General features: G+C 43.9%; 2 protein-coding genes and 1 non-coding gene across 3 annotated transcripts in view; 2 read left to right on the top strand and 1 right to left on the bottom strand.

Annotated features, from left to right (window-relative positions):
- Positions 1-14,862, top strand: part of LOC130385945 (X-linked retinitis pigmentosa GTPase regulator-like) — a 23,397-nt gene extending 8,535 nt beyond the window's left edge. The window contains exons 9-18 of the mRNA XM_056594731.1: positions 187-311; positions 2,724-2,924; positions 4,709-4,886; positions 5,613-5,692; positions 6,090-6,149; positions 12,319-12,489; positions 12,601-12,652; positions 13,242-13,360; positions 13,984-14,119; positions 14,828-14,862. Coding sequence (XP_056450706.1) covers positions 187-311; positions 2,724-2,924; positions 4,709-4,886; positions 5,613-5,692; positions 6,090-6,149; positions 12,319-12,489; positions 12,601-12,652; positions 13,242-13,360; positions 13,984-14,119; positions 14,828-14,862 — 1,157 coding nt within the window. The remainder of the gene's footprint in view (positions 1-186; positions 312-2,723; positions 2,925-4,708; positions 4,887-5,612; positions 5,693-6,089; positions 6,150-12,318; positions 12,490-12,600; positions 12,653-13,241; positions 13,361-13,983; positions 14,120-14,827) is intronic.
- A 1,332-nt stretch (positions 14,863-16,194) lies between these two features.
- Positions 16,195-24,676, top strand: dynlt3 (dynein light chain Tctex-type 3). Its single transcript, XM_056594696.1, has 5 exons — positions 16,195-16,355; positions 16,598-16,639; positions 17,202-17,325; positions 19,076-19,153; positions 24,237-24,676. The coding sequence occupies exons 1-5, from the start codon at positions 16,329-16,331 to the stop codon at positions 24,305-24,307; spliced, it is 342 nt and encodes a 113-aa protein (XP_056450671.1). The 5' UTR covers positions 16,195-16,328; the 3' UTR covers positions 24,308-24,676.
- A 1,131-nt stretch (positions 24,677-25,807) lies between these two features.
- LOC130386744 (5S ribosomal RNA) lies at positions 25,808-25,926 on the bottom strand. Its single transcript, XR_008896203.1, has one exon. It is a non-coding gene; the product is annotated as a 5S ribosomal RNA (ribosomal RNA).
- Between the last annotated feature and the right edge of the window lie 673 nt (positions 25,927-26,599).

Below are 26,599 nucleotides of genomic sequence, written 5' to 3' on the forward strand. Positions count from 1 at the left end.
ACTCACTCACTCACTCACTCACTCACTCACTCACTCACTCACTCACTCACTCACTCACTCACTCACTCACTCACTCACTCACTCACTCACTCACTCACATACATACATACATACATACATACATACATCTGTAATTTAGCCATACCCCCAGTATGTTGACCTGCCGTTGCCATGGTGATTCCCCAGAGAGCGGCCTGCTCTACACATTTGGAGATGGTCGCCACGGCAAGCTGGGCCTGGGGGAGGAGAACTTCACCAACCAGTTCCAGCCCACACTCTGCCCCCACTTCCTGCAGTACCGCGTCCAGGCAGTAGGTGGAGCTGTTGCACACAATTGACCTGTCGCTAAGTCATGCCCAAAGCAGACTGGATAAAAAAAACAAATGAAAAAATGTCAGCTGACAGTCTGTCAAAGCAGGTTTTGGAGACATTTTGAATCCAAAGGGACTACATTACGCTATGGAGGGGTATATTCAAAACTTTAAATACATACAGAAGGTGACAAACTTAAATTCTGTTGGTATTCTGGAATTCCACACATTACACACTTGTCCAGTTGTGGCTTGGGAAAAGGGATGAAATATACCCCATTCTGCAGCCTCTCGGGATACCCACAGTCCGTGTTACATGTACCCCAAGCACATCGTTCGACCATGTTTCTTTTTTTTTTTTTTACAAAAACAATATAAATCGACCATACAGATCAATCACGATTTGCATTTGAAAGCTTCACTCCGGTCTGAAGTAAAATGTTGTGCACCTTGTAGTTCCTCCAGGTGGCCCTATGTGCTGTGTAGAGGATAATGTACCTATAATGTACTTAATGCTAGTGTACACTAGCACAATTTCTTTCAGTTGGTCTGGCCAGTTGGTCTTCACTTGGTTAGCTTACTATTAGAAAATGAGTTAGTGAGCACACACGCACAATGTCCTAATAAACTTTTATAAAAATGAATAAACAGATATTTTCATCCCTTTATTCAAATCAGATTACTCTAGCAATAAGAGTCAAGTAAAAAAAGATTCGGTTTGTATCACGATTTTTGACCCACGGTTCGATACATCCCACGATTTTTTTAAATTTAAAAAGCATTTTATTCAAACAACACTTATATACCAATTAACTTAATGTAACATTTAATAACAAATAATTTGGAATACTGAACAGATTTGAACAGGGAAAACAGAAAGAATACTATTAAAGTATAGCTAAATTAATAAAGAAATAACCAAAGATTGCAGTTGGTGGATGCTTTTTGCTGGTAGGCAAAAACCCTGAACTGTTTGGTTGGTTTAGTCAAATATCCTTATTAGCGCTTCTTATTAGGCTATTTAGCTTAAATAATGACATAATCAGGCCGTATAGAATGCAACATGTTTAATAGCCTAACTTTCAATAGATGGGGAAAAACATGAACGTCTAACATGAACGTCGCAATAACGGGCCATAGTGTTACGAGCAGCATATGTGTGTGTGCGAGAATGGCAGTGTGCGTATGCGTGTGTGAGTGACGTCAGCGAGTAGCACGTGTGTCTAGTGAAGAAGCGAACGAGTCCGGTAGAATAAAGTACCCATCCTGTCAATAATCGGTGGCCGCTTCATTCCGACCTATAAGCAGACAAACTGCCAGTCAAATCACACAAAACAATAGAGACAGGATCACCCAGGCAATTTTTTTCGCGCTTGTCCCACTCTGGATAAATGTCGTTCATATCGCATATGAGGACTTCGACGGCTGTGGAGAAATGCAATCCTCCGTAGCCACGGAGAGCCTTCATCACAGAGAGGGCATCTCGTCGCATACTTACGGCATCGATAGGAGGGGGCGCTGTCAGCAGACTATTATTTAGACAAATTATTAGCAAATTTCAATCAGACAATTTGACCGGAGAGTTAGAAAGGGCATATCGCGCTTCTGCCTTCTCACACAGCGAGACAGGTTCGTGGCTTTGAGTGTCGCGATTTCGGTTTCGATACGAGTATCGTTACAGCCCTAGTATTCATATATATAATTAGCCCATTCCGAACATGTCCGCAACCCGCTTTCGGGTAGTGACCCACCAGTTGAGAAACACTGCCCTGCCCCAAGGCACTAGTTACGCCCTTGTTTTGGCTACGCTAACGACGTTAGCGCCTTCGCTAGCTTCTTCAGCGACAAAAATACGTTGGTTTAAAACAAACAACTAAACGAGGGGTCATACTGGGATTAATATCGGTGAGTTGGCAAGGTGGAAAGAAATTTCGAACTTTAAAAGGTGAAATTTGGCACGATTCCAAGCTAACACGTGTTCGCTTTCGCTGCTGTTGGAGGGGACTCGCTAAGACAAAAAGCAGTTGCAATGTCTTCATTGTATTTTTAATTCCGCAGAAAGAACGCTAGCAAGCGATTCAGCCACAAAATCTTAAAAGCGATTTAGCGGAAAATCTTAATATCAGTCAGTCTTAAAAAGCGATTTATCTGCAGAACTTAAAAGCGATTAAGCTGCAAATCTTAAAAGCGATTTAGCAGGAAATCTTAAAAGTGATATAGTGACAAAATCTTAAAAGCGATTTAGCCACAAAATCTTAAAAGCGATTTAGCCACAAAATCTTAAATGCGATTTAGCCGCAAATCATTACTATTGTTGCTTCTACCGTCAAGAGTATCCCAAGAGACATTCATAAAAGTACAAAACACAAAACAAAGTGAAAACACAACAATTTATTTTTTGGTGTTTCCTAGGCAGCATGCGGCGGCTGCCACCTGGTGGTGCTGGCACGACCCCGCGACCCCACCCTCGACCCCGTGACACTAGAGGAGGAGGACCTGACCGAGGACTACCTAGAGGGCGGCGGCCTGGAGATCCTGGGGGACACGGTCACCACGACAACCACCTCCACCCTCCAGAGGAGCCTCTCGGCCCGGGTCCGCAGGAGAGAGAGGGTGTGTGTGGAGGAACAGCTCCTGTTTAGGGCGGGGCAAGGGTGGTGCTCACACACAAAGACAGACGGACAGTCTCTGTCTCTCTCTCTCGCTTCGTCTCTCTCTTTGTATCTCGTCTCTCTCTCTCTCTCTCTCTCTCTCTCTCTCTCTCTCTCTCTCTCTCTCTCTCTCTCTCTCTCTCTCTCTCTCTCTCTCTCTCTCTCTCTCTCTCTCTCTCTCTCTCTCTCTCTCTCGCTTTGTCTCTCGCTCTTATGTGTCGGGATTTGGATGAAGCACCACCTTAATTTGATCTCTGTTTGGACTTTATACATATCGTTTTTTTATTTTTAATAATCGTTTTAAAAAAAACATAATGTTTCAAGAAAGATAATCAAAGCGTATTTATTGGTTACAATTAGGGATGTGTCGGTCGCGACCGATTCGTTACAACGAACGAATCCCGAACGTGAACGACAAGAACTGGTTCCCCAAAACAAGAAGAACTGGTTCTTTGATTCTTTTTTTGATTGATTCCATCTCCAAACGGCGGACCGCGGTCTTGACGGACACACACACACACACACACACACACACACACACACACACACACACACAAAATAATAATAAAAATACGTTTTTTTTTTTTTTTTTTTTACGACGTAATCTGACGTAACGAACGAATCAAAACGACCGAATCAAATAAACGAATCGTTATAGTGAACTAAACTGAAAGAACTAGTTCCCGGAAAAGTGTAAAGTGTAAAATCTTTCGACATTACGGAAAAGATAACGACAAAAGTGTAAAAAAAGACAAAAAACGTACGAGGGCGTTGACTTCTTCAAGACCATTGTTATTGTTATTACGTTGTTGTTGTTATTAGACTGTTTTTCAAAATGGCGCCTATAAGCCCATATATGGTAGGGATGGGCAAAATTATTATTTTCCGGGAACTAGTTCTTTCAGTTCAGTTCACTATAACGATTCGTTCATTTGATTCGGTCGTTTTGATTCGTTCGTTACGTCAGATTACGTCTTAAAAAAAACAAAACTTATTTTTATTATTATTTTAAATTGGTCATGAGTCCGGATAGGACCGTGGTCCGCCGTTTGGCGATACCTCCTATATAGTATAACCGAACGTCCCATCAATATTTATACCACTTGCTTACTCTCTATATTTCATTCATGGTTTTACATTTATAATTTTATGTTACTTTACATTTCATTCTTCATTGTTCAGGCATTACAGAACTTTCATGGTCATAAATAAAAAATACGAACTGCAGTTTAATTTCTTTGTTTGTTCTTAAATTGACGTAGAATGGAGCAAAGACTCCTGGGATTGGGAAATGCGTTTATCCAATGGAGGTCAAGTCTATTTTCGAAAAAATGTAGGGGGATATATGAGTGGCCCCACGTCGAATGGTATGACCCAAGATACGTCAGACAGAAAGCGCGCATATTCGACGGTACCGCCTTGTCATTGGTTTACCCAGGTGCCATTGAAATACCATTGCTACCTCTCATTGGCTGAATCTTTGAGAACATTGTAGACTCAATCAATATAAGTCGCGGGGAGACAAAGCTCTGTTCGTTTGTATATTTTATTTACGTGACCATATTTTTGGTTGATGTTTAAAAAAAAGAATCAAAGAACCAGTTCTTCTTGTTTTGGGGAACCAGTTCTTGTCGTTCACGTTCGGGATTCGTTCGTTGTAACGAATCGGTCGCAACCGACACATCCCTAATATATGGACCTTCCTGTACCTTCCTGTACCTAAAGCTGACTCCTCCACCTCTCCAGGAACGCTCCCCGGACCAGTTCGGCGCCATGTTCCGTACGCTGCCTGCCCGGACGCCGGCCTACCTCAACCCGCCCCTTCCTGTCCACACGAACACAGTCCCGCCCCCACGCCTGGCCCCGCCCTCGTCGCTGCCATTGGCCCACAGACAGGTGCACAACGGCATGCACCAACACCAGGGTACCTACCTCCGCGGACTCAGACTCCTCCCCCTCCTCTTGGCCCCGCCTTCTTCCTCAGACGCTCCTCCTCTTCTGACTCCTCCCCCTCGGATCCCCCGCCCTCTTGGCTCCGCCTCCTTCCTCTGGCCCATCCTCTTCCGATTCCTCCCCTTCTGATACCCCTCCCTCTTCTCTTTCGATTCTCTCATTGGACCAAACTTTTGCTCGTTATGAATTGAGTGCATTCATAGCTTTTTTCGGATGATCAGTGTGATTCTAGATTATGAGACGGTGATCATTGTAGGACACACCGTCTTAAAGATAGCCTTCAATCGGTTGGGCTGTGCTAATTCTAGCTGAGGTAAAGTAATGTTGAAAGCTATGCTAACTATTTAAACGGTTGCGAGGTCGACAAACGACAACTATTAACGATGATAATACAAATAAATAAAAAGATAATGAAATCACTAGGGTTTCAGGGTCTATCCCCGAACAAAAACCCGAATTCAGACCGTCCGAATTTATCAAAAAAATATTCTTTACGAAAAACTTTATTTAAAATAATGTTTTACATCTTCGAATCTTGAATCTTTCTCCACATCACATCCCCCTTAACTCTTCTCAGGTAACACATCGGGATAAACACGTTCCTTAGACCCACGAACTCCCAGGGAACCAGGGGGACCGTAACCACGGCGACCCCCCGATCTCACGGTAGTTGTGCTGCTGTTGTTTTACCCTACAGAGGCTGACAGCGTTCTGGACGGACTGACGGACACAGACAGCGTCAGGGGGCTGGGGGACACCGCTGACTTCCTCAACATGGTAACCTCTAATTGGTTAATTAACTCTAATTGATGATGCATGTGAGAACATGACTGTGTGCTTAAAATATATACTTTCTTAAAGGAGGGTATTATACAAGCCAGCATGCAGGAAAATCTGCCCTTTCCTGTCTTTTAGTGACATCACAAGTGGGCGTGTCCACCTAGATGTATGACGGATAGATGAGCAGCGTTTGCTTCAGTGCACTGGATAGGCTGGTAGACTGATCTATCCAGCACACATCTAGGACACGCTTAGATGGTGTCAGAAGAGGCAGGTTTTCAAACGGCTTGTAACGGCTCAGTTGCTCAACGCCCTAAATGTAAATGTAGAATCTTAGTTTATTTACACCAAATCGGAATGGGTATTAACGTTCTTAACTGTGTTTCCCTAACAGACGCATCTCTTGAAGGTGGACCCCAACGATCAGTCACTAACAATGTCCCCCGTTCAAAAGGTCAGTCTTAACAAAATTTCTTACATTATCAAATGCTGTTGTTATAAAGGACTTGATCGTGATAACGGGGAGCGATATCGGTCAGACCAACTGTCAAATGATGATTGTATTTTGCTAAAGTCTCCCGTGTTGCTGATAATAGATTTTAATCAAATATTTCGCCCGAGCAGGCGATGGAGAAATAGATCCAAGAACATCCGAAAACTTGCGATAATTATTAGATTATATTCCCAGAACATCACTTCCTGTCAATCCGAACACACTTTCTTCTTCATGCACTCATTTTTATTTGATTTGACCATTTCCTTGCTTCTGTGTTTCTCTTTTCAAATATCATTCATTAATTTTAAGCGCATCGATCATGATTCATTAACTTCTTTAACACTTTAAATACCGGTACATTAATTAACCATTTATTAAGGTCAGTTAACGTAGTACTAAGCATTGATTAACAACAAGCTAACAATTAATCAACAGTTAACAAATGGACTAGAAACCATTAATTAACGTTGTCTTAAATTAGCATCAGCATTATTATATAACATTAGCATCGTTTTCAGGGTTGTGGCCAAGGCTAACTATAATGCTATTAAATTGTGTATACATTAAGACCTTAGTTAACATGAACAATCAGTGTATGATGAATAGACCATTAATTAACGGTTAATCGTTAGTTAACGTAGTAACTTATATTAGCTGACTCATGGTTAATCAACGTAACCTTATTGTGAGGTGTTACCCTTTAACTCTTTACCATCTTTCTTTCTTTCTTCCTTTTTTTATTTTTCTCCTTTTCTATCTTTGTCTCTTTCTTGATTTTGTCTGTCTGTCTGTCTGTCTGTCTGTCTGTCTGTCTGTCTGTCTGTCTGTCTGTCTGTCTGTCTGTCTGTCTGTCTGTCTGTCTGTCTGTCTCTGTCTGTCTCTCTGTCTCTCTCTCTCTCTCTTTCTCTCTCCTCCATTCTGCTTGCGTCGGGGGGACTAGAGGAAGGGTAAGCACACCGACGATAAGGGATTCCGAGGGGGGCCCAAGAAAGAGAACCGGGAGACCGGGATCAAGGGCCCACAGACCCCCTGGGGGCCCCAGCACTCAACCCAGAAGGGGGACTGCAGCCCCCACCGGGCCCTGCCTACAGAGCTCTTAAAGAGCTGGGGCCAGTCGGACCCCCAGGGGCCCCGACCTTCATCCAATCCCCAGGGGTCCCGACCTTTATCCAATCCCCAGGGGCCCCGACTTTCATCCAATCCCCAGGGGCCCCGACCATCATCCAATCCCAAGGGCCCCCGACCTTCATCCAATCCCCATGGTTCCCAGAAATTGGACACAAAAAATCAGACTTTGTCACACCTTAAAACGAAAACGAAGGAAAAGGCACAAAGCGCCGCGGTTCCGGTCCAAAGGTCGGAGGTCGAGTTGGAACCCGCCGAGCTCAATCCGCCTCGCTCGCCCAAGGGAGCAAAGGCCAAAGGCCGGCCGCTAATGGTGCAGACAAAACGCTCCGGCGGAGATCCGAAGTCTTCGGCCGACAAAGCGTCCAATCTCAAATCCGACGATGTGTCGTCACTTCCTGTCGATGACAGGAAGCCGACCCCCCTGGCCAGGAAACGACCGGGGGGGTGGAAGCAGGAAAAGGAATCGCTGAACAGGAAGGAGGCGGGGGAGGAGGGCGAGGCAAAGCCGTCGCGAGGACTCGGACCGGGCGTGGCCGGCGTCGTCATGGCGACCACCGCAGCCGCGGTTGCCGGCGCTGTCGTCGGGGGAGTAGTCACGCAGGTGGCATCTGGTTGGGACTCCTCCCCCGTCACCTCGCCAGACCAGCGGGAGAGAGAGCACCGGTCTCGGAGCGAGGAGGAGGAGGAGGAGCAGGAGCAGGAGCAGGACCCTTCTCCCAGGAGGCAGACCTCCGTCAGTGTCGAGACCCCTCCTCCTGGTGGTGCAGAAGGGGTGGAGACGGGAAGTGCCGAGGAGGAAGAGGTGGCGGCCACTACCAAGGGCCAATCGGAGAGCAGCGTGGCCGACATGCTCTCAGCCAATGAGGGAGAGGAGGAGGAAGAGGAGGAGGAGGAGAAGGGGCAAGACACGAGTGTAAGCGAAGAGGAGGAGCAGGAGGAGGAAGGGGGAAGTCATAGCAGCTCAGTGGTTACAGCGAGAGAGGAGGAGGAAGAAGGACGAGGTCTTAGCGGCTCTGAGGTCACAGGGAGAGAAGAGGAGGATGATGAGGAAGGACGAGGCCTTACCGGCTCTGAGGTCACAGGGAGAGAAGAGGAGGAGGAGGAGGAAGGACGAGGCCTTAGCTGCTCTGAGGTCACAGGGAGAGAAGAGGAGGAGGATGAAGAGGAGGAGGAAGGACGAGGTCTTAGCAGCTCTGAGGTCGCAGGGAGAGAAGAGGAGGAGGAGGAAGGACGAGGTCTTAGCGGCTCTGAGGTCACAGGGAGAGAAGAGGAGGAGGAGGAAGGACGAGGTCTTAGCGGCTCTGAGGTCACAGGGAGAGAAGAGGAGGAGAAGGTGGAGGAGGAGGAGAGCTCCACCTTGCGGCCAACGGAGGACGAAGATGACGAAGACACCACCGACCAGCAGGTTGAGGAAGAAGAGGAGGAGGAGGATGGAATGAAGGGCAGCTTGGCCGGGACAGAGGAGGAGGAGGAGGAGGAGGAGGAAGAGGGCGGGGAGGAGGAGGAGGAGGAGGAAGAGGCAGAGAGCAGGACGGAAGATTCTGAAACCCAGGGAGAGGAGGAAGAGGAGGAGAGTGCATCTTCGGAGGTGGAGGAGGAGGAGGAGACGGATGAGAAGGAGACGGGGAGCGCCACTGACGAAGAACCGGAGCATGAGGAGCAGGAGGAGGAGGAAGAGGAGACGGATGAGAAGGAGACGGGGAGCGCCACTGACGAAGAACCGGAGCAGGAGGAGGAGGAAGAGGAGACGGATGAGAAGGAGACGGGGAGCGCCACTGACGAAGGACCGGAGGAGGAGGAGGAAGAGGAGACGTCGAGCAGCACCCAGGAGGAAGACAGCAGCGACGAAGAGGAGGGCAGCCAAACTGAGGAAGAGGAGGAGGAAGGAGCAGAGGAGGAGGAGGAAGGAGGTGAGGAAGAACAGGAGAGCGAAGACACCGAGGAAGAGGAGGAGGAGGAGGGAAGAGACAACAAAGAAGAGGAGGAGGAAGATGATAGTGAAAAGGAGGAGGAAGATGACAGTGAAGAGGAGGAGGAAGAGAGTAAGGAAGAGGAGGAGGAGGAGGAAGAGGAGACGGCGAGCAGCACCCAGGAGGAGGACAGCAGCGACGAAGAGGAGGGCAGCCAAACTGAGGAAGAGTGGGAGGAAGGAGCAGAGGAGGAGGAGGAAGGAGGTGAGGAAGAACAGGAGAGCGAAGACACAGAGAAAGAGGAGGAGGAGGGAAGAGACAACGAAGAAGAGGAGGAGGAAGATGATAGTGAAAAGGAACAGGAAGATGACAGTGAAGAGGAGGAGGAAGAGAGTAAGGAAGAGGAGGAAGAGAGTGAGGAAGAAGAGGAAGGGAAGGAGGAGGAGGTGAAGAAAAAAGGGACTAAATCCAGTGAAAAACAGAGCACCAAGTTGACCAATAAGAGCCAGCCCCCGTCCAGAAGGAGAGGCGGAGCTACCGGAGAACCGGAAGAGTTCTGGGGCGACGTGATGCCCCAATACCTCCACCTGAAATGACGGCCATCTTGACATCTTTAGATTTAGGCCTTGTTCCAAAACAACTTACAACCGTTCACAAACACATTCACACACCGGCGGCAGAGTCCACCCCTCTGGGCGACTGCAACCTTCTGACGGGGATCCGTTCGGGTGAGGTGCCTTGCTCAAGGACACCTAGACACTAGGCCATCTGTACCGTGCCCAAGTCCGTTTGACACCTCTGCGCCCCTAAAGTCTAGATCGCAAGCCAACCGTGCACAAGTACAGTTAAATTCCGTGGCCTGAGTACACATCGAAGAGGTCTGCTCAGGCCACGGTACAGATGCTAATGAGCCGACACGCGAATCGTACTTCAGTACGGTACAGGTGTCAAACGGACATGGGCACGGTACAGATTACTAGTGTGAGTGCGCCCTCAGTTACACCTCGACACTCAGCTAGGAGGAGCCGAGGATCGAACTAGCAACCTTACAGTTTCAAGTCAACCCGCTCCATGGAAAAGTGACTCACCGGTTGGGAATAACTCCTTAGCCAATGGACCAATCAGAGTGCCTCGTTTGATCACATGTAAATATGGCTGGTTTGTTATTTTTGTGTTACATTTTGTGTGTTAACTTTCGCAAGCGTGTATTGGTCTTTGCGCGTGTTCGTTTACATTTGTTAGTTTACATTTTATCAGGTATTATATTAACAATGATGAATTGATATCAGGATTTCTTTTAAGTATCATTATTTATAATATTTCTTTATATTGATTTCTTCTCTACTATTTTAGTATTTATCTTCCTGTCGCCATTCATGTTGTGATATTGAGGCACCAGATATGTGTGCGAGACTGAGTGCATTTACTGCTGGTTCAGCCTGCTGACCACTGATTGGTCAACGCGCAACAGGTGTGCAGCCTCTGCCAGAGTCCAATAAGACTCAGGGACTATGTAAGGGATAATGTATAGAACGCCGGTCATTATCGAGAAAATAAGCCCCGACAGGGCGAACAGGACACCGACGCGCAGCGGAGGTGTCTTGCTTCGCCATGAAGGGGCTTATTTTACGATAATGACCGGCAAAGTTCTATACATTATCCCTCTTATTACACGGCTACTTCCCAAAACGAAACAATTTATTTACAATGTATTTGTTACCAGCATTCATAGTGTTGATCAGCAGAGAAATAGTCCGCCCAAGACGTTGACGTTGTCGCTTAGCAACCGACAGCGCTTGGGTTGATACATATCCCGCTTATTACATTGACAAGTTACCGGACTACGTGCGGAGTGATACCAAAGGCAAAAAGTCCTTTTGTTTACCTTGACAGCGGTCATTATTCATCCGTTGCCAATGAATTATCAAAAAATAATTTGATAATTATGCATGGGCACTTCACGCCGGAAGTTGTGAAGTGCCCATGCAAGTGAACGGAACGTTGAAAAGACCTGTGTCATAAATATATATATTGTATAAGTAAAGAGTATTCATTGTTAAAGCCCTCAGATATGTGAGGGTATTTTGCCTTGATCTGTGAATGTTTACATTATGTCATACTTCGCGCCTGTAATCAAGATAGCAATCTTTTTTTTTTTGTACTTACTTTTAATTTCACTTACATATGTAAATAAATGCATGTACATTTAAAAAACATCCTTTTTGCAGTGAATCTAACATCTTTGGAATCCTCTCTTATCTCATCCTTCCTCCATTCTTTGCTCAGTATAAATTTATATTAATTTAAAAACACAAAAAATGATATACATGTCAGAGGTCATGATAATTAAAACAGGAAAAACATTGAAATGCCAGTGGATTAAGTTCGATAAACTAGACGCAAACGGGACTTTGTGATTAACATTTTCCTCCCAGTGTGTTAAGCGTGTGATTGGTCATTGCCAGGTAAGAGGCGGGACTTCCCCAATGTCCACCCCCCTTACCCCTTCTAGTCACGTGGCCCTCTTTGTTGCATAATCCTTCTTGTAATCCCAGTGTAATCCAGGCTCAATCCCATTAGCAGAGTAGCAGAGTAACATGGAAAGTCACTCCATGGGCTGCATCCCAAATCGCATACTTTTCCTTTGTTTACTTCTACCGCAGCCAACCCTTACAGAGTACGCACCGTTGCACCAAGTATGCATATAATTGGGACGGACCCCAGGTGATTTCTCTGATAAGCAAACTAGTGCCACCCATGTATCTTCTTCTGCAAAGCATTGTGGGTAAGAAGCGCACTCTGCCTGTTCCGTACTTTTTATCTGGATGTACTGAATCTATTTCTCGCGTAATAAATAATGTGGTAGCATGGGTATTGGAACGCAGCCTTAGTCTCCTGTATATCAGTTCAACGATTCTTTGTTCGATAGCGGTAATGTGTTTGTTCCGATTTATGTGTCAAAGCACAAGAGTTAAAGTTCGGAATCTCCCAGATTTATATTTATATTTTTTTCCTGTAACGAGCTGAACATTTTTGTGACATTAACGACGCTGTTTCGATTTCTCTCGTCAATAAACCCGGACTCTCAGGTCTTTAGCGTCAAAGCTCTGAATAAGGACGAAGACGAGGATGAGGATGAAGACGATGAGGATGACGACAATTACGAAGTAGAGCAGATCGCGTCGGCGGAGACGGGACCGCACCCCCCACCCATCCCCGTGATGTCAACGCCCACCGCCGGCCATGACACCCACACTGCCGTAAAAAAAAAATATATAACACAGATTCATAATCGCAGCAATGTCTAAACTTTATCTTTCTTAAAGGTGATGTTTGGCTTTTCACACTTTTTACGTTAACGCGGTTTCTAGGGACCGTCGGCAGAGCCGCAGGACAGCCCCTTACCTGACACAGAGACAAAAGGTGGGTAGAGGGAGAGGGGAGGTTCGCTGTAGAGGTTATTAAGACGTCGTAGAGGTCACGGTTTCTTCCCTGGGGTGTTTGGGGAGTATATCCTTGAGATGGACCGACCAATCAGGGCGGCTTATCTGATAAGAGGCGGGATGAATACACAGTTTTCAAAGACTACAAATATGTCCGCCGCTGGCGTAATTTGCGCTTTGTCTGGCGAAGCAACGCTAGTTTTACATCAACGGCAGTCATTTTTATAGTTTTTTGTTTGAGAATGGAGCTTATGAAGAGATATAAAGATAAAATGGACTAGATCTACTAATCTTATACTTAACTTATCAACATGTCTCGACAGCGGGATAATGCCAAAGACTGAGGTTAATTTATAATTGAATCAAGTAATGATAATTTATAATTAAATACATATGCATGTTTACATTTTTTAATTAATCAACTTTAGAAATTGCCAGGATTTAAGATTCAACTTAAACTTCCATCCTTTCGTTTATGGGTTTTTGAGCCTATTTCTTGGAATTATACGTTGTAAATGTAAACAAATCTATGATTGTGTACATTGAATCATATTCCTTGATGTCAGCAGCTTCTGAAATGAGAGAGGCCCCCGACCCTGCAGTGGATGAGAAGACTAGTGTCATCACCAAACCAACCAATGGCAGCGCAGACATCCCATCAAAGGATCAATTAGGGCCTGACAAGAAGGTGGGACAATGTCACGTGTGGATGACAAAAAAAATTGAGTTGCCCAAAAGCATATTTTGAAAAGTTTATATATACTATGAATAAAATATATTATATATATATATTGTGTATAAAATCTATTAAAAAAAATATATCTATGGGATGTATAACATTTATTAAAAAAATCTATCTATATTAATCATAAAATATATATAAAAACATTTGATATTATGTAAAAAAAGTATATTTTAAATATATCCATATTAAGCATAAAATACATAATTTTTTTTATCTATTATGTATAAAATATATTTAAAAAATGGATATATATTTTTTATATGTTTTTTAAAGCGGTCAATTAAATTAAACCTGCTTTGTTTAGCTTTAAAGATTGAAATATAAAGTGCTATTTGATTCACAAAGCACAGCATTGTTAGCGAATTATGCTATGAGGCTAACAATATTGCAGTCGTTAATTAAAAAAAAGACCTATTCGTAAATGTACTAGCAGTAGCTAGCTGCTTTCTCAGAAGAAACATGTGCACTACATACAATCGGGCATCGAACCCGGATCCCAATCAATCCCAGCCTGTCTCAAACCCCGCCCATCATAAAGAAACATTCACCATTTTGTTTCTCCCCAGCCTTCCCTCTTCCGTCCGCTCTCCCTGAACCGGTCCGAGCCGCCCGAGAAACCAGACCTCCACGTCCCTGCAGCCGCCGGCCCCACGGTGGCCCCTCCCCCGCCTCAGGCCCCGCCCCCGCCTCCCAGACGCAGGGGTGCACGCTCCAGCACGTGCACTTTATTTTAAACTTCCGAGTGAGGAAAACGGAAGCCTATTCTGGAAGACTCTCTGCGTGTCTGTGGCCCTTTAAAAAAAAAAAAAAATGTGATGATGATGTGAATGCGACGGGAAGGTGCTGTCTCACCAAAATTGTACCAGGGGCGAAAATTGTACCGCCTACATAATTCATGTTCGAAACATTACGTCATCGTTCGACGCGATTGTCCGTTGCCAGGCAGGTTTCAAAAAACATTCGCACTCATGTCGCCAAAGACAAAATAACATCGTACAGATAACACATTTTTTTACTTTATATTTTTATTGTATTGAATTTAGCTAGTAAACTGAGTGTTTCAAGTATATCATAGTCTAGCTAGCTTGTGTTGATACTCAGTTTACTAGCTAAATGCGACTCAACAATTACATACAATACAAATATAAAGTTAGCAACGCAAATAAATGTCATTTGTAAAATAAGTGTTATCTGTTTAATGTTATTTCGTCTTGTGACGCTCAATGAATGAGCGCGAATGTTCATGAACCTTCTTACGTCATCGTTCGACGCGATCGTCCGTTTCCAGGCAACGTTCGACGCGATCGTCCGTTGCCAGGTAGGTTTGGAATTTTTGAACGCAGATTACGTAGGCGGTACAAAATTTGCCCCGGTAAAATGTTGGTGTGACAGTGCCCCTTTTAACTCTAGGTACACCAGCGCAGGAGCAAACCAGCGTGCAATGACACCTTGTCTCCACCAGAGTTCATAATTTAGTTGAAAATAATAATATTGAGGTTCGTTCCCGTTGTTATTGCCAGGGCAGAGTAAGACGCAAAGGTTAAAATTATCCTTTGGACCTCTTTATGATAGCTCAAGAGCCATATGTAGGGTGCATGCATGATATAAGTTTGGCTGAATACATTGAATTTTGAATTTCATTTATGAATTTATTTCTGAATTTAGTGATGCCCCCCACCGATATAAATACCTTTTTGAATGTCGTGTGCACAAGTACCATGTTTACCGGTTAGTGACGACGACAACAAAAACTGTGTGTGCCTTCTTTTGTAAACGAAACCACTAGATTTGAACCACTCATTTGCAGCGACTTTACTGTGTGGTGTGGCATTACATTCTGTGTGTGTGTGTGTGTGTGTGTGTGTGTGTGTGTGTGTGTGTGTGTGTGTGTGTGTGTGTGTGTGTGTGTGTGTGTGTGTGTGTGTGTGTGTGTGTGTGTGTGTGTGTGTGTGAGTTTTTTGGAAAGATGGTATATCAAAGTGGCACATTTTTATCTACACTGAGTTAAAATGTTTGTGTTTAAACAATTATGAGGATGTACATAATATTTATTGTGAAATCTTGCACATTTGCACTTTTCATAGGTTTCACGTGTATGTTTCAGAGGAGGTGCATGTGTGATATTTGATGAATATGATAAAAGAAAGTGACCTGTCATTTACTTTTCATTGTTTTTTTGTGAATACCAGTAAAGCCTTTTTCATACACAGTATATTATCTTATTCTCTTGTTATTTTTGCATTTACATTTAGGGCGCTAGCACATGCTTTTATCCACACCGACTTACAATAAGTACATTTGTCAGAAGAAAGAGAAACAACAATATATCGCTGTCGGTATGGATGTTCATATAACCAAGTGGTAAGCACTAACAATCACTAGGTTAACCCATTCCCTTTATACAACAAAGATAGCTAGGATAAGACCCTACACAACGAAATACTATAACTAAGTACGTCATATAGTAAGTGCTAGGCCGTACATCTCTCTCTCTCTCTCTCTCTCTCTCTCTCTCTCTCTCTCTCTCTCTCTCTCTCTCTCTCTCTCTCTCTCTCTCTCTCTCTCTCTCTCTCTCTCTCTCTCTCTCTCTCTCTCTCTCTCTCTCTCTCTCTCTCTCTCTCTCTCTCTCTCTCTCTCTCTCTCTCTCTCTCTCTCTCTCTCTCTCTCTCTCTCTCTCTCTCTCTCTCTCTCTCTCTCTCTCTCTCTCTCTCTCTCTCTCGGGGCTGCACTTCCACTCCTACACCGACCAGTGGCAGCACCCCGCAAAACCGGCCCAGCGACGCCCTCTCTCAGACTCCTCGGCGCCGCAGTCTGACAGTCGGGACGGAAGTCGGCGCTCCGCTTTTTCCTCCGCTTTGTAAATACAACAACTCGTCCTCGTTTATTAAAGGATCACCGACAGACCGCCAGGATGGAAGAATATCACCCGACTGACGAGGTTTGATCGCACACTGTTCACCATTAACAGACGGATAGTATTAATAGTGTATATAGTATATCCAGGGCGGAGCGTTACTCGTCATGTCGTCGCCACTAAAGTTAATGCAGTGCTTTAATGCGCCTCACTGTGCATTTAAAAACGTGTTTTCTCTCCTCTAAATGTCTCCAAATAGGTGTTTTGTTCAGTCCGTGATGGTCTTATGATGTGATGATTCTGTCGTGTGTGTTTTCGATCCACAGAGCTCGTTCAACCCCGATGAAACCACCATCACCATCAAGGAGGTAAACGTCAAACCCCAGTTCTTAACCAATGATCATTAATTAGGAGTTGACCAATTAGAAACGTTACACATAATGACGCATCGATTAGGGGGGGTGGTCTGCTGACAGTGTGAGCGGTCAGCATGAATCAGCTGGTGTTGGACACACACTTCTCTCTCTCTCTCTCTCTCTCTCTCTCTCTCTCTCTCTCTCTCTCTCTCTCTCTCTCTCTCTCTCTCTCTCTCTCTCTCTCTCTCTCTCTCTCAATCCTCGACCATTCCCTCTCACACACGCACCCAATAAACTATATGCATTATGAAGCCAAGTCATTATCCACAAAATGTACTTTTTAATGGATCCAAAGCACTGCCTCTCGTAACACTTCACCACTGGTGGCTCGAGATCAGAACTCATAACGTTAGTGTGTGTGCAGCGTTGGGATTGAATCCCCTTCGCTAAAAATACCATCTGATGACGATCACATGACTCTAAGGCTACACTGTTCTCCTCCTCCACCTTGTGTCTCTTTCTCTCTCTCTCTCGCCCTCTCTCGCCCTCTCTCTCTCGCCCTCTCTCTCTCCAGTGCATCGACAGCATCATGGGCCGGGTGGACTACAACCAGCAGCAGGTGAACAAGTGGACCTCGTCCATCTGCGAGCTGTCACTCACCCAGCTGGCCAAACAGGGGAAGCCCTACAAGTACATTGGTAGGTCAGGCCCCGCCCCCTGGGCCGCGTTCCAACACTTTCACCGGTGCCCCATGTCACCATTAGGGATGGGGATCGAAACCTGGTTCTATCAAGGACCCGGTTCCACTTGTCAAAACCCGAAAATCATTAACGTTTGGGCTTATCGATACCACTATCGAGTCCCGTCGTTCATTTATTATTTTCTTTGTCCCGTAGGTCCTGTAACGTAATGTTGTGTCCCTCGAGTCACGTCACGGCATCAGCGTGTCCACCAATGTTTTTGAATGGAATTGTTAGCAAACAGGTATTACAAGTAAAACAAGTGAAGTCTGGCAGTTAACTTTGCTCGCGAGGATGGCTGACCGGGGCGAAAATCATTTATTGTAAAGGGGGGAACACAACCTCAATGGCCAAGCACATTAGCATTGTGCATCAAATAAAGACCAAATGCAGTACCTTCGACTGTCTCCGAGTTGAAGAGACTCCTGTCTCCTCCTTCTCCTGTCGCATCACAGACGGGCCCGTCTTAATCATCGACTCAAAGTACGAGCGGTAATCGCACACACATTGTCGCTAATCCCGTCAGTTAAAAATATTAATCCAATTGTGAAATCGGTGTTGTAATCGGGAGCATACAAGTTAGTTATCTTAAAAAAGTAATTAAGTTTCAGATGTGCTGGGTGATGATGTGTTGAGGTTGGCTCAGTAAAACGACAGTTAGGTTATCATGATGCGTTCATAGAGAGACGGTAAATTGATTTTTTGTTTTTGAGTTTGTGAGGAACATGAGTAATACTGTATTTCTCATGTTTCTGTATTACTAATACAGTTGTATAGGACTCTAATCATTTTAGTATATATTATTAAAACTACTGATGTCAATATTAATTAAGAATTACATATTTAATTTAAAATACAATTATTTACTTCCTAAAAATTTTCCTCATCACTAAAACGCGTCGTATTCCCAACAATTAATAGAAAAGTATTGAGAGTGGTATCGATAAAGACTCGGATCGTTAAGGAGTATCGAAAATGGTATCGATATCAATAAATATTATTGATCCCCATCCCTAGTCACCATATTGTACTGCAGCTCTACGTCCTGTGTGTGTGTGTGCGTGTGCATGTGCGTGCGTGCGTGCGTGCGTGGCGGCAGTAGCTTAGGATGTTGAGCGGGTTGACTGGTAACCTGAAGGTTGCTGGTTCGATTCCCCGGTCCTCGAGGTGTCCCTGAGCGAGACGCCTCACCCTGACTGCTCCTGACGAGCTGGCTGTCGCCCTGAGGGGTCGACTCCATCGTCTGTGTATGAACGTGTGAATGTGTGTCTCTGTCTCTGTGTGTGCCTTTGTGTGTCTCTATCTACGTGTGTGTCTTTCTTTTTTTTCTCTCTCTATGAGTGTCTCTCTCTTTCGCTCTCTCTCTCTCTCTCTGTGTCTCTGATTCTTTGAATGAATGGTTGTAAATCGATTTGGATTGAAGCGTCAGCAGAATCCCTTAAATATAGAATTCAATATATAGTGTAAGATTAAGGGTAATGCCTCCATTTAGATTTTTTGTCAGAAAATTGCAAATCTTGCTCCTATTTAATGTGCATTAATTGCATATTAATATGTGTATATTAATTTAAAAGTGGTCATTTAGTGTGTGTGTGTGTGTGTGTGTGTGTGTGTGTGTGTGTGTGTGTGTGTGTGTGTGTGTGTGTGTGTGTGTGTGTGTGTGTGTGTGTGTGTGTGTGTGTGTGTGTGTGTGTGTGTGTGTCTTCAGTGAACTGTGCGGTGATGCAGAAGTGTGGTGCCGGACTCCACACGGCCAACTCGTGCTACTGGGACACGGCCATGGACGGTAAGCACCTGCTCTGCTACCTTAGCTTTAGCCTCTTAGGGAGGGAAACTGGGGACATCTTCGAATAGTCAAATCTCCTCCTTCATGCCTCCTTTACTTAACCTTTGTGGAAAACGTCATCGGGTCAAGGAGATGAAAAGGTGCTTCCTTTCGAACATAGGAAAAGACAGCGCTGTTTAAAATGAATTCGACTCCACTTTTCCTAACCGACGTCATTGCGCGACGGGGAGTATTGCTGACCTCTAGCTTCTCTGCGGTGGAACTACAGTTTTCCGAAGTTGGTCTACATCAAGCTCATTTTTGATCCATGCTTTCTGGTCCTATTGATTTCTACCAGGTTGTCGCCAACAGTGTGAATCACTTATGTTCGGACTTGGCCGAAAATATTTTAGGCCACTTGAATCCCAATTCACATGTGAAAAAAAAGAGGCTCAACTTGTTTCATGTTGAAATTAACTGCCCCCAGTAGTCTTTCTTAAATGTGAAGTCGGCATTTTATTTTCTTACGGTGTATATTGTGTGCTTAATTACCAGCGATAAATGATTTCCTTTAGATTCAAATTAAATGTTTCTGGAAATGCTATCCATTATTATCAATTGTATTTTCTTCTCTACTCTTCTTCTGCTTTACCGCGTCTCTCATGCGTCTTTGCGTAGAGCAGGGGTCAGCAACCTTTTCAACATGCAGTGCCATTTTGAAGTTTTCTTGTTAATCAGTGTGCCTTAAGCAACAATATATTAAAAATCAAGCTGAATTATGACTAGGGCTGGCCCGAATTATTCGAATATTCGAATACTCGTTCGGAAAATCAGTATTCGGAGCTTCGTTTTTTTTTTTTTTACCAGAGCGAGGGAGGCAAACTATAAGCGTCAGCGACACCAAGCAGAGAAGCGAGAGAGGTGGCGGAAGAATAGATATCTTGTTTCCCTTTACTTTATAACACAACATTAGCGGGATCTCTGGAGGAAAAGTAATACTTAAAACCTTAGCTTAGTTGTTTGTTTACGTTCGCTGTACAGCGCCGCGCCAATCAACTGTGACTGGCTTGCTGCAGAGCATGAGCGTCTTGGGAATACCCAGTCAATATAATGGATATAATATGGACTCATAAGACAATCAATATTCGGTATTTGTTATGGATTTATTGTACAAATTCCCTGAAAAGATGCACGTTCCAGGATGAATTGAAAAGCTCCCGTAAGGGCTGAGATGGCAGAGAACAGCTGATTTGGAACGGAGCAACAGCTGTTCGCTTTCACGGGGAAATCTAAGGAACTTCAACCTACTTAGGCCTACTAATAGGCTCTGTGCACAACTCTAGAAGCGAACTTCCGGTGTCGCCAGGTGTCGGCATACTAGTTTCCGGTCTACTTCCCATATCAGTTACCACGGCAAGTATAAATAGTAAAAAGATGGAAAACCCAACCAAACAACGGAAATTTAATGTTGGAAGACTTCACAAGCTTCAACGGAGTGAAGGCGGATCAAACCAACACTGCTGTGTACAGTTGTGCTCAGTTTCCAGCCGGTAACACGGGCTGGTGTGTGGGAGCGAAGAGAGAGACCGGCGAGTCCCGAGCCTTGCTCCGACCCCGAAGAGCTTGAGCTACCCGTTCCGATGGTCTTAGACCATGAGTACAGTGCTACTAGTACAGTGTGTGTTGACCGTGAGCACTACAGTGCTATACAAAAAGAGACATTTGTGGAGTTTGAGGCAATGTGAAGCTGGTGTGTTTGTGTCTGTGTGCGGCTCGCGTGCTTGCACTGTGTTGGGGCCGTGGTGGGCGCTCTCGGCTGGAGCTTTCTGCGTGTTGTGGTGGCTGACGAGGAAAGTGCGCTTGTGTGTACATTTGTGCTGTTTTTTTAATTATACATGTTTGTATTGATTAAACATATGACCTCAGCTAAATCCCCCCGCGGACACTGTTATAAAAGAAACAGGCGTATAACGGTTTGTTTATAACGGTTGGTTTATCGCTAGCTTTAACATACACTCAAGCTGTGAGGCTTCTCTGATTTCTTCATGGACCTGTGGCACAATGCTCCGATAATCACCTCCGATGTTCCCTTATCTTTGCTAGACACTAAAAAATGGACACACGTTGGTACAGTTAGTACAACAACGGACAGTTAAGTGTTTTAAATACAGAAAAAAAATGTTGTCGCTAACAAATGTTCACTAAAAAGCCGGTAGTCTGTTACCTACCCTCAAAGTTATGCAAATAACTTGAAATATAGATCTTAAATCCTTTTTCCCGCTTGCTTGTAGGTGCAAGGGAACTAGCACCAACAATGCGGTGAACATCGTTAACATTTATTGTCGGTAGGTCTTGGAGACATCTAGAAAAGTCAGACATGTTCACGCTATGGACTGGGTCAGTAAGTAGACCGGAAACTAGAATGCCGACACCGTCAGTTGACTTCCGGGTTCTAGTGCACAGAGCCTATTAACGTTCAAAAGCTATTAAATCTTCAACAAAATATGCAGATACTATCAAAATCGGTTGCAGGGAGTATATAGGGATTATTAATGTTGTCTTTGATGGTGTTTTTTTCTGGAACGAGTATTCGAATATTCGCTCGGAAAAACCAACGAGTATTCGAAGCCTGAAAAATGGCATTCGGGCCAGCCCTAATAATGACACAGCGACCAAAAACATTACCAGAAGACCTGGAATTGTACTATTTCCATATAGTCCACAATCATGCATCAACATTTTAAATGTTTTTCTGTTGTTATATTTGCAACATGGGCTTACAAATTATAATGACATATGTCCCATCTTAAAACCACATTTTCAGAATTTCATTCAAAAACATATTTGCACTGTGAGAAATGTAAATATCGAGAATAGGGGCCCTATCTTGCAACCGGCGCAATTAACTTAATCACTGGCGCATGTGTCGTTGCTAGTTTGCAACTGGCTTTTCCCTCCTGCGCCACGCGTCGGTAAATTAGGGAATGATCTTGCGCCCCAAGGGGCGGTTCAGCGAAAGGAGGAGGCATGTTCTGGGGCAAATGTTGCCTGGTGCTATTTTGCAGTTTCAGAAACCACTTGCGCCACAAACCAGGAAATACCTGGTTTAAAGTCAGTGGTGCGTTGGTCAGATGCTATTTAAAGGGCGCATGCATAATGTTGCTTGTGCACCTCGCGCATACACTTTGCTTCTCTCATCTACCTAGCCACACATTCTTGGTAAATTATTTGGGAAAGAACAGCTGATACAGCGGTAATAAGTTGTTCTTTTAAATCAATGCATCTGCAAACACCGTACTGCAAACACCTATTTTCTGGACACAGACATCGTGTACATGCCCATAACTTTTAGGATTGATGAGTATTTGATCGTGAGAAAACATTGTTTTACCGCGAGTGAGTGTTAAAAAGAATGAATGTATGCGGGCGCGCGTGTGTGCCTCCATCTGTTTAAACACACGCAAACTAAACACGTAACGCATAATACAGTCCATGGCAATGCATATTAACGGGGGGACACACGCATTTTAGGAACACAAGTCGATAACGATAATGCATACAATACTGATAAGAAACAATGTTTATAATGTATTGCGTATATCATTAAATAGAACAACAGTTAGCGCATATATGTTATATCATCTACGTTTTCTTTGCCGAAATTTATTTGAGGACTCCCGTATTATTTGGCCAAAAACTGAGCCATTTGAAGATGAAATCCATGTGCATCTGTCTCAAAGGAGACTGCAGACGCGCTGTCAAAATATCAACTCGCCAGACTCAAATGCGCTCATGGCTCGTGGATGGGAGCTGGCACTCTCATTGGTTTATTGCACGTTACGCCCAAACCACACCTACGGGTAATCAGGCTACTTCAGACCAACCCTTTTTATATTTGTGCTGGGCGTAGGAGTCATTTTTCGCGCCGGTAAACTAGCGACATCGCCATACAACTGCCCACAAAGCAACTTGCGCTTGGCGCTTCTCACTTGTGTTTCAGACCGTTAAAATAGAGCCCTAGATGAGAATTTTGGAACCATCCACCTCAATAACTTTAAGACATGTCCAGCTCTGCAAAACCATATGAAGGCGATGCATACAGGCCACTTGCAACAATATTGTAAATATTTCTCCCATTTCAGAACACTGCTTTCTTTAACTAATTTAAACATATTTGCAATTTGGAAATGCCCAAAACAGAATAAAGTGCAAAAAAAAATCGACAGTAATGATTATGCTGCCGCATTGTGCTAAAAAAAATAAAAAAAGTTTTTTTTTTTTTTTTTAAGTGTGCCAATGAATATGCTGCCCTGTGCCAGTGGTGGCACATATGACTAGGGTTGCCGACCCCTGGCTTAGAGTCTGTAAACTTCGTCTGTGGCATGTTGCTTTAAATATTGCCGCCGTAAAGGATTATGGGATACCACTATTACCTTTCCTTTAGTAAAGGTTGCTCAGGAGTAGCCTAGGCTAAAGGAGGGTTAAAGGAAGCATCAAGGCTCCTTTCCTAAGCATTTTTAGAATTTGAACCACCTTTCCTCCAAACACTTCCGGGTCATCTCCATAGGAAAGGAAATTTCCTATGCAAAAAAGAGAATTCATAGAGGCCCTGGGTCTTGAATCTGCTTACTTTGGTATAATCCGTTTTTTAAGCCTGATGTATTGATTTTGTTAATCTCATTGTTAATGACCGCTCGTTAAGGGGGAGGTTAGGGTTGAGGTGGCTTACCGAATGATACCTACAAGTTAGCTAATGGATATTGGCTTTCGGAAATGGCACAGCTTTTAAAGCGCTCTATTTTCTACCTTGTTTTCAGAGTACAATATTAAAAGTGTCAAGTATGTTTACATTTTGACATACTGAAATGAATGGCTTCGACATTTTTACGAAATTGAATTGATTTAAAAATGTAACCAAATTAAAAGGCTTTTTAAAAATGTAACTAAATCGAATGGCTTTTAAAAATCATTTAGTTGAAAAGGCTTTTAAAGATTAAAAAAATGGGTTAGGGTTAGGGTTGCATCCCTAGATTTCAGTGTTTGGTTTGCTTTGGTCTCATGATGATTCTTCCTCTTCTTCTTCATCTTCATCGTCATCTTACAGGAAGCTGTACCGTCCGATGGGAGAACCGGACCATGTACTGCGTGGTCTGCGTGTTCGCTGTGGCCATTTAGAACACACACACGCACACACACACATGCATTCCCACACTCCAACACACACGCACACACGCACACACACACACACACACACAGGGCACCACTCACAATAACACACCACCGCCGCCGCCTGACATGCAGTGCAATGTGTTCTATCCACCACTAGGGGGCGACAAAGCACCACCGTGGCTGAAATTACAATCGTCTTGTAGACCGTTAAACGCTTTGTAGTTTGTAGTGCAGTGTGGTGTGTGAAACGTATAACAGGACACTGTTCGGAGATAGTACAGATTCATGTAACCGAGGGGGTGGGGGATGAGATGGTGAACAGGCAATTCCTGGAAATAAACATTGACTTTTTTTTCCAACATGTTATTCTTGGGTCGTTTTTTGTTCCAAGTTGATGTTCCGAAGTAGGCCTACACTTTAAGTTGTCGTTTTGTTTCCTATAAATCTATGCAGTTTCACTGCTTGGAAACATTTGAATGAAAGTATTACGTAAACTGAGTTATTTTAGTATGGTGTATTTATGTATATATGTCAATTTCTCTCTCTCGATTTATTGATGTATATGTAAATATAATTACACGTTATTTTAACTTTATTATTATTACAATTACTATTTCTATTCATATGTTTCAAAACATGTAATATTTGAGAGAACTTCAATTCTGGTTATTTAAATGAAACGATTCCTTTTAGAGCTAGGTTAAAAATAAAACTGAGTTTTGGTATCCCTGAGAAGACCAAAACTTGCTTTTTTATATTGTTTTAATCAACCTATTTGAATCTGTCTAAAAAAGGAGAGTTTCAGTATCATTGAGAAGACAAAACACATTTTAAAATGTTATATATTTTTATTAATCAAACAAACTTTTCATTTACTTTTCCTTTATCCTTTATCCGTTATTAAGAGGTATAAAAGGCATAAAAATATCTATTTTTTAAAGGTGCATTGAAACTGAAACGCAAAAGCAGAAGCAGGTAATATTGCAAGCAGCCAACTTGAAGCAAGAAATGCCGCTGTTTTGCAAGGTGGAGCAGAGAGAGGAACCGGGAGGGGGGAATTCAACGACACGCTACACAACAGCGCTGTTGTTGTTGCTCAAAGTAGGCCAGAATTGCGTTTGGTTTTGCAGTAATAATTGTTCCTCTGAAATATATCTTTATGCATAAGTGGCAGAAGTTCAGTACATGGTGTTACAATCTCAACTTTATACAACAAAACATATCTATAATAAAAGAGTGTGGGAATCAATGAGTCAGCCAATTTAACAGGAGGATTATTAGATTGAATTAGCCTGGTTGGGCCATGACACCGGGGTAACCCCTACTCTTTGCGATAAATGTCCTGGTATCTTTTATGACCTCAGTGAGTCAGGACCTCTGTTTTACAGTCTCCTCCGAAGGACGGCGCCTTCCACAGCAGTGTCCCCGTCACTGCACTGGGGCATCGGGATTAACGAGTCAAGGGTCCAGAGGGAAGTGTGCCACCTATTGGCAACCACCCGACACCACTTACAGCACCTGGTATTCCCAGGCGGTCTCCCATCCAAGTACTAACCAGGCCCGACCCTGCTTAGCTTCCAAGATCAGAAGAGATCGGGCGTGTTCAGGGAGGTATGGCCGCCATTTATAATAACATATATAGGCATAGAGAGAGGGAGAGAGAGACACAGACAGAGGCCTATGCACCTCCATACATCATCTTAATGTTCAAAGGAACAAAGCCCTTTTATTTTTATTTTAATGAGCAGATTGATCCGGATAAGACTGGGAACCGGCAGATAAGGTCTGGCTCTCGGTACGAGATAGGCCGACCAATCACAAGTGTTTAACTAATTTAAGGGACGGAGTAAATTTTGAACGTCAACAACAATCAAAGATTGCCGCCGCTGATGTAGCACGGTCGGTTGATTCTGCTATCGTGATGTTACTAAATGAACCAGACGCTATATATTCACTAAATGAAGAACAGACGACAGCACTTAAAGTATCAATTAATTTAGTCTAACTTGATAGGTTAACTTCTATGTTCAAGTAAACAGACTTGTATTCATTAGTTTGTACTTTGACATGTGTTCGACCACTTCATGCATTGTTCTTCAGAAGCGTCAGCTGTTGCGGTGACGTGTGTCATGTCAGCTGATGTTACGCTTCTGAAGGAGACAGCAGGAAGTAGTTGACAAATGTCGAGGTACAAACTAATGCATACTTGTATGTTTACATCAGTTGAGGAGAGAGATGTATTTCATTCGATGAGTCGTTCGTTCTCGTCGCCATTTTGATCGGTTTTGCCAAGTTAGA

This window comes from Gadus chalcogrammus, chromosome 7, assembly GCF_026213295.1.
Source record: "Gadus chalcogrammus isolate NIFS_2021 chromosome 7, NIFS_Gcha_1.0, whole genome shotgun sequence".
NCBI lineage: Eukaryota > Metazoa > Chordata > Actinopteri > Gadiformes > Gadidae > Gadus > Gadus chalcogrammus.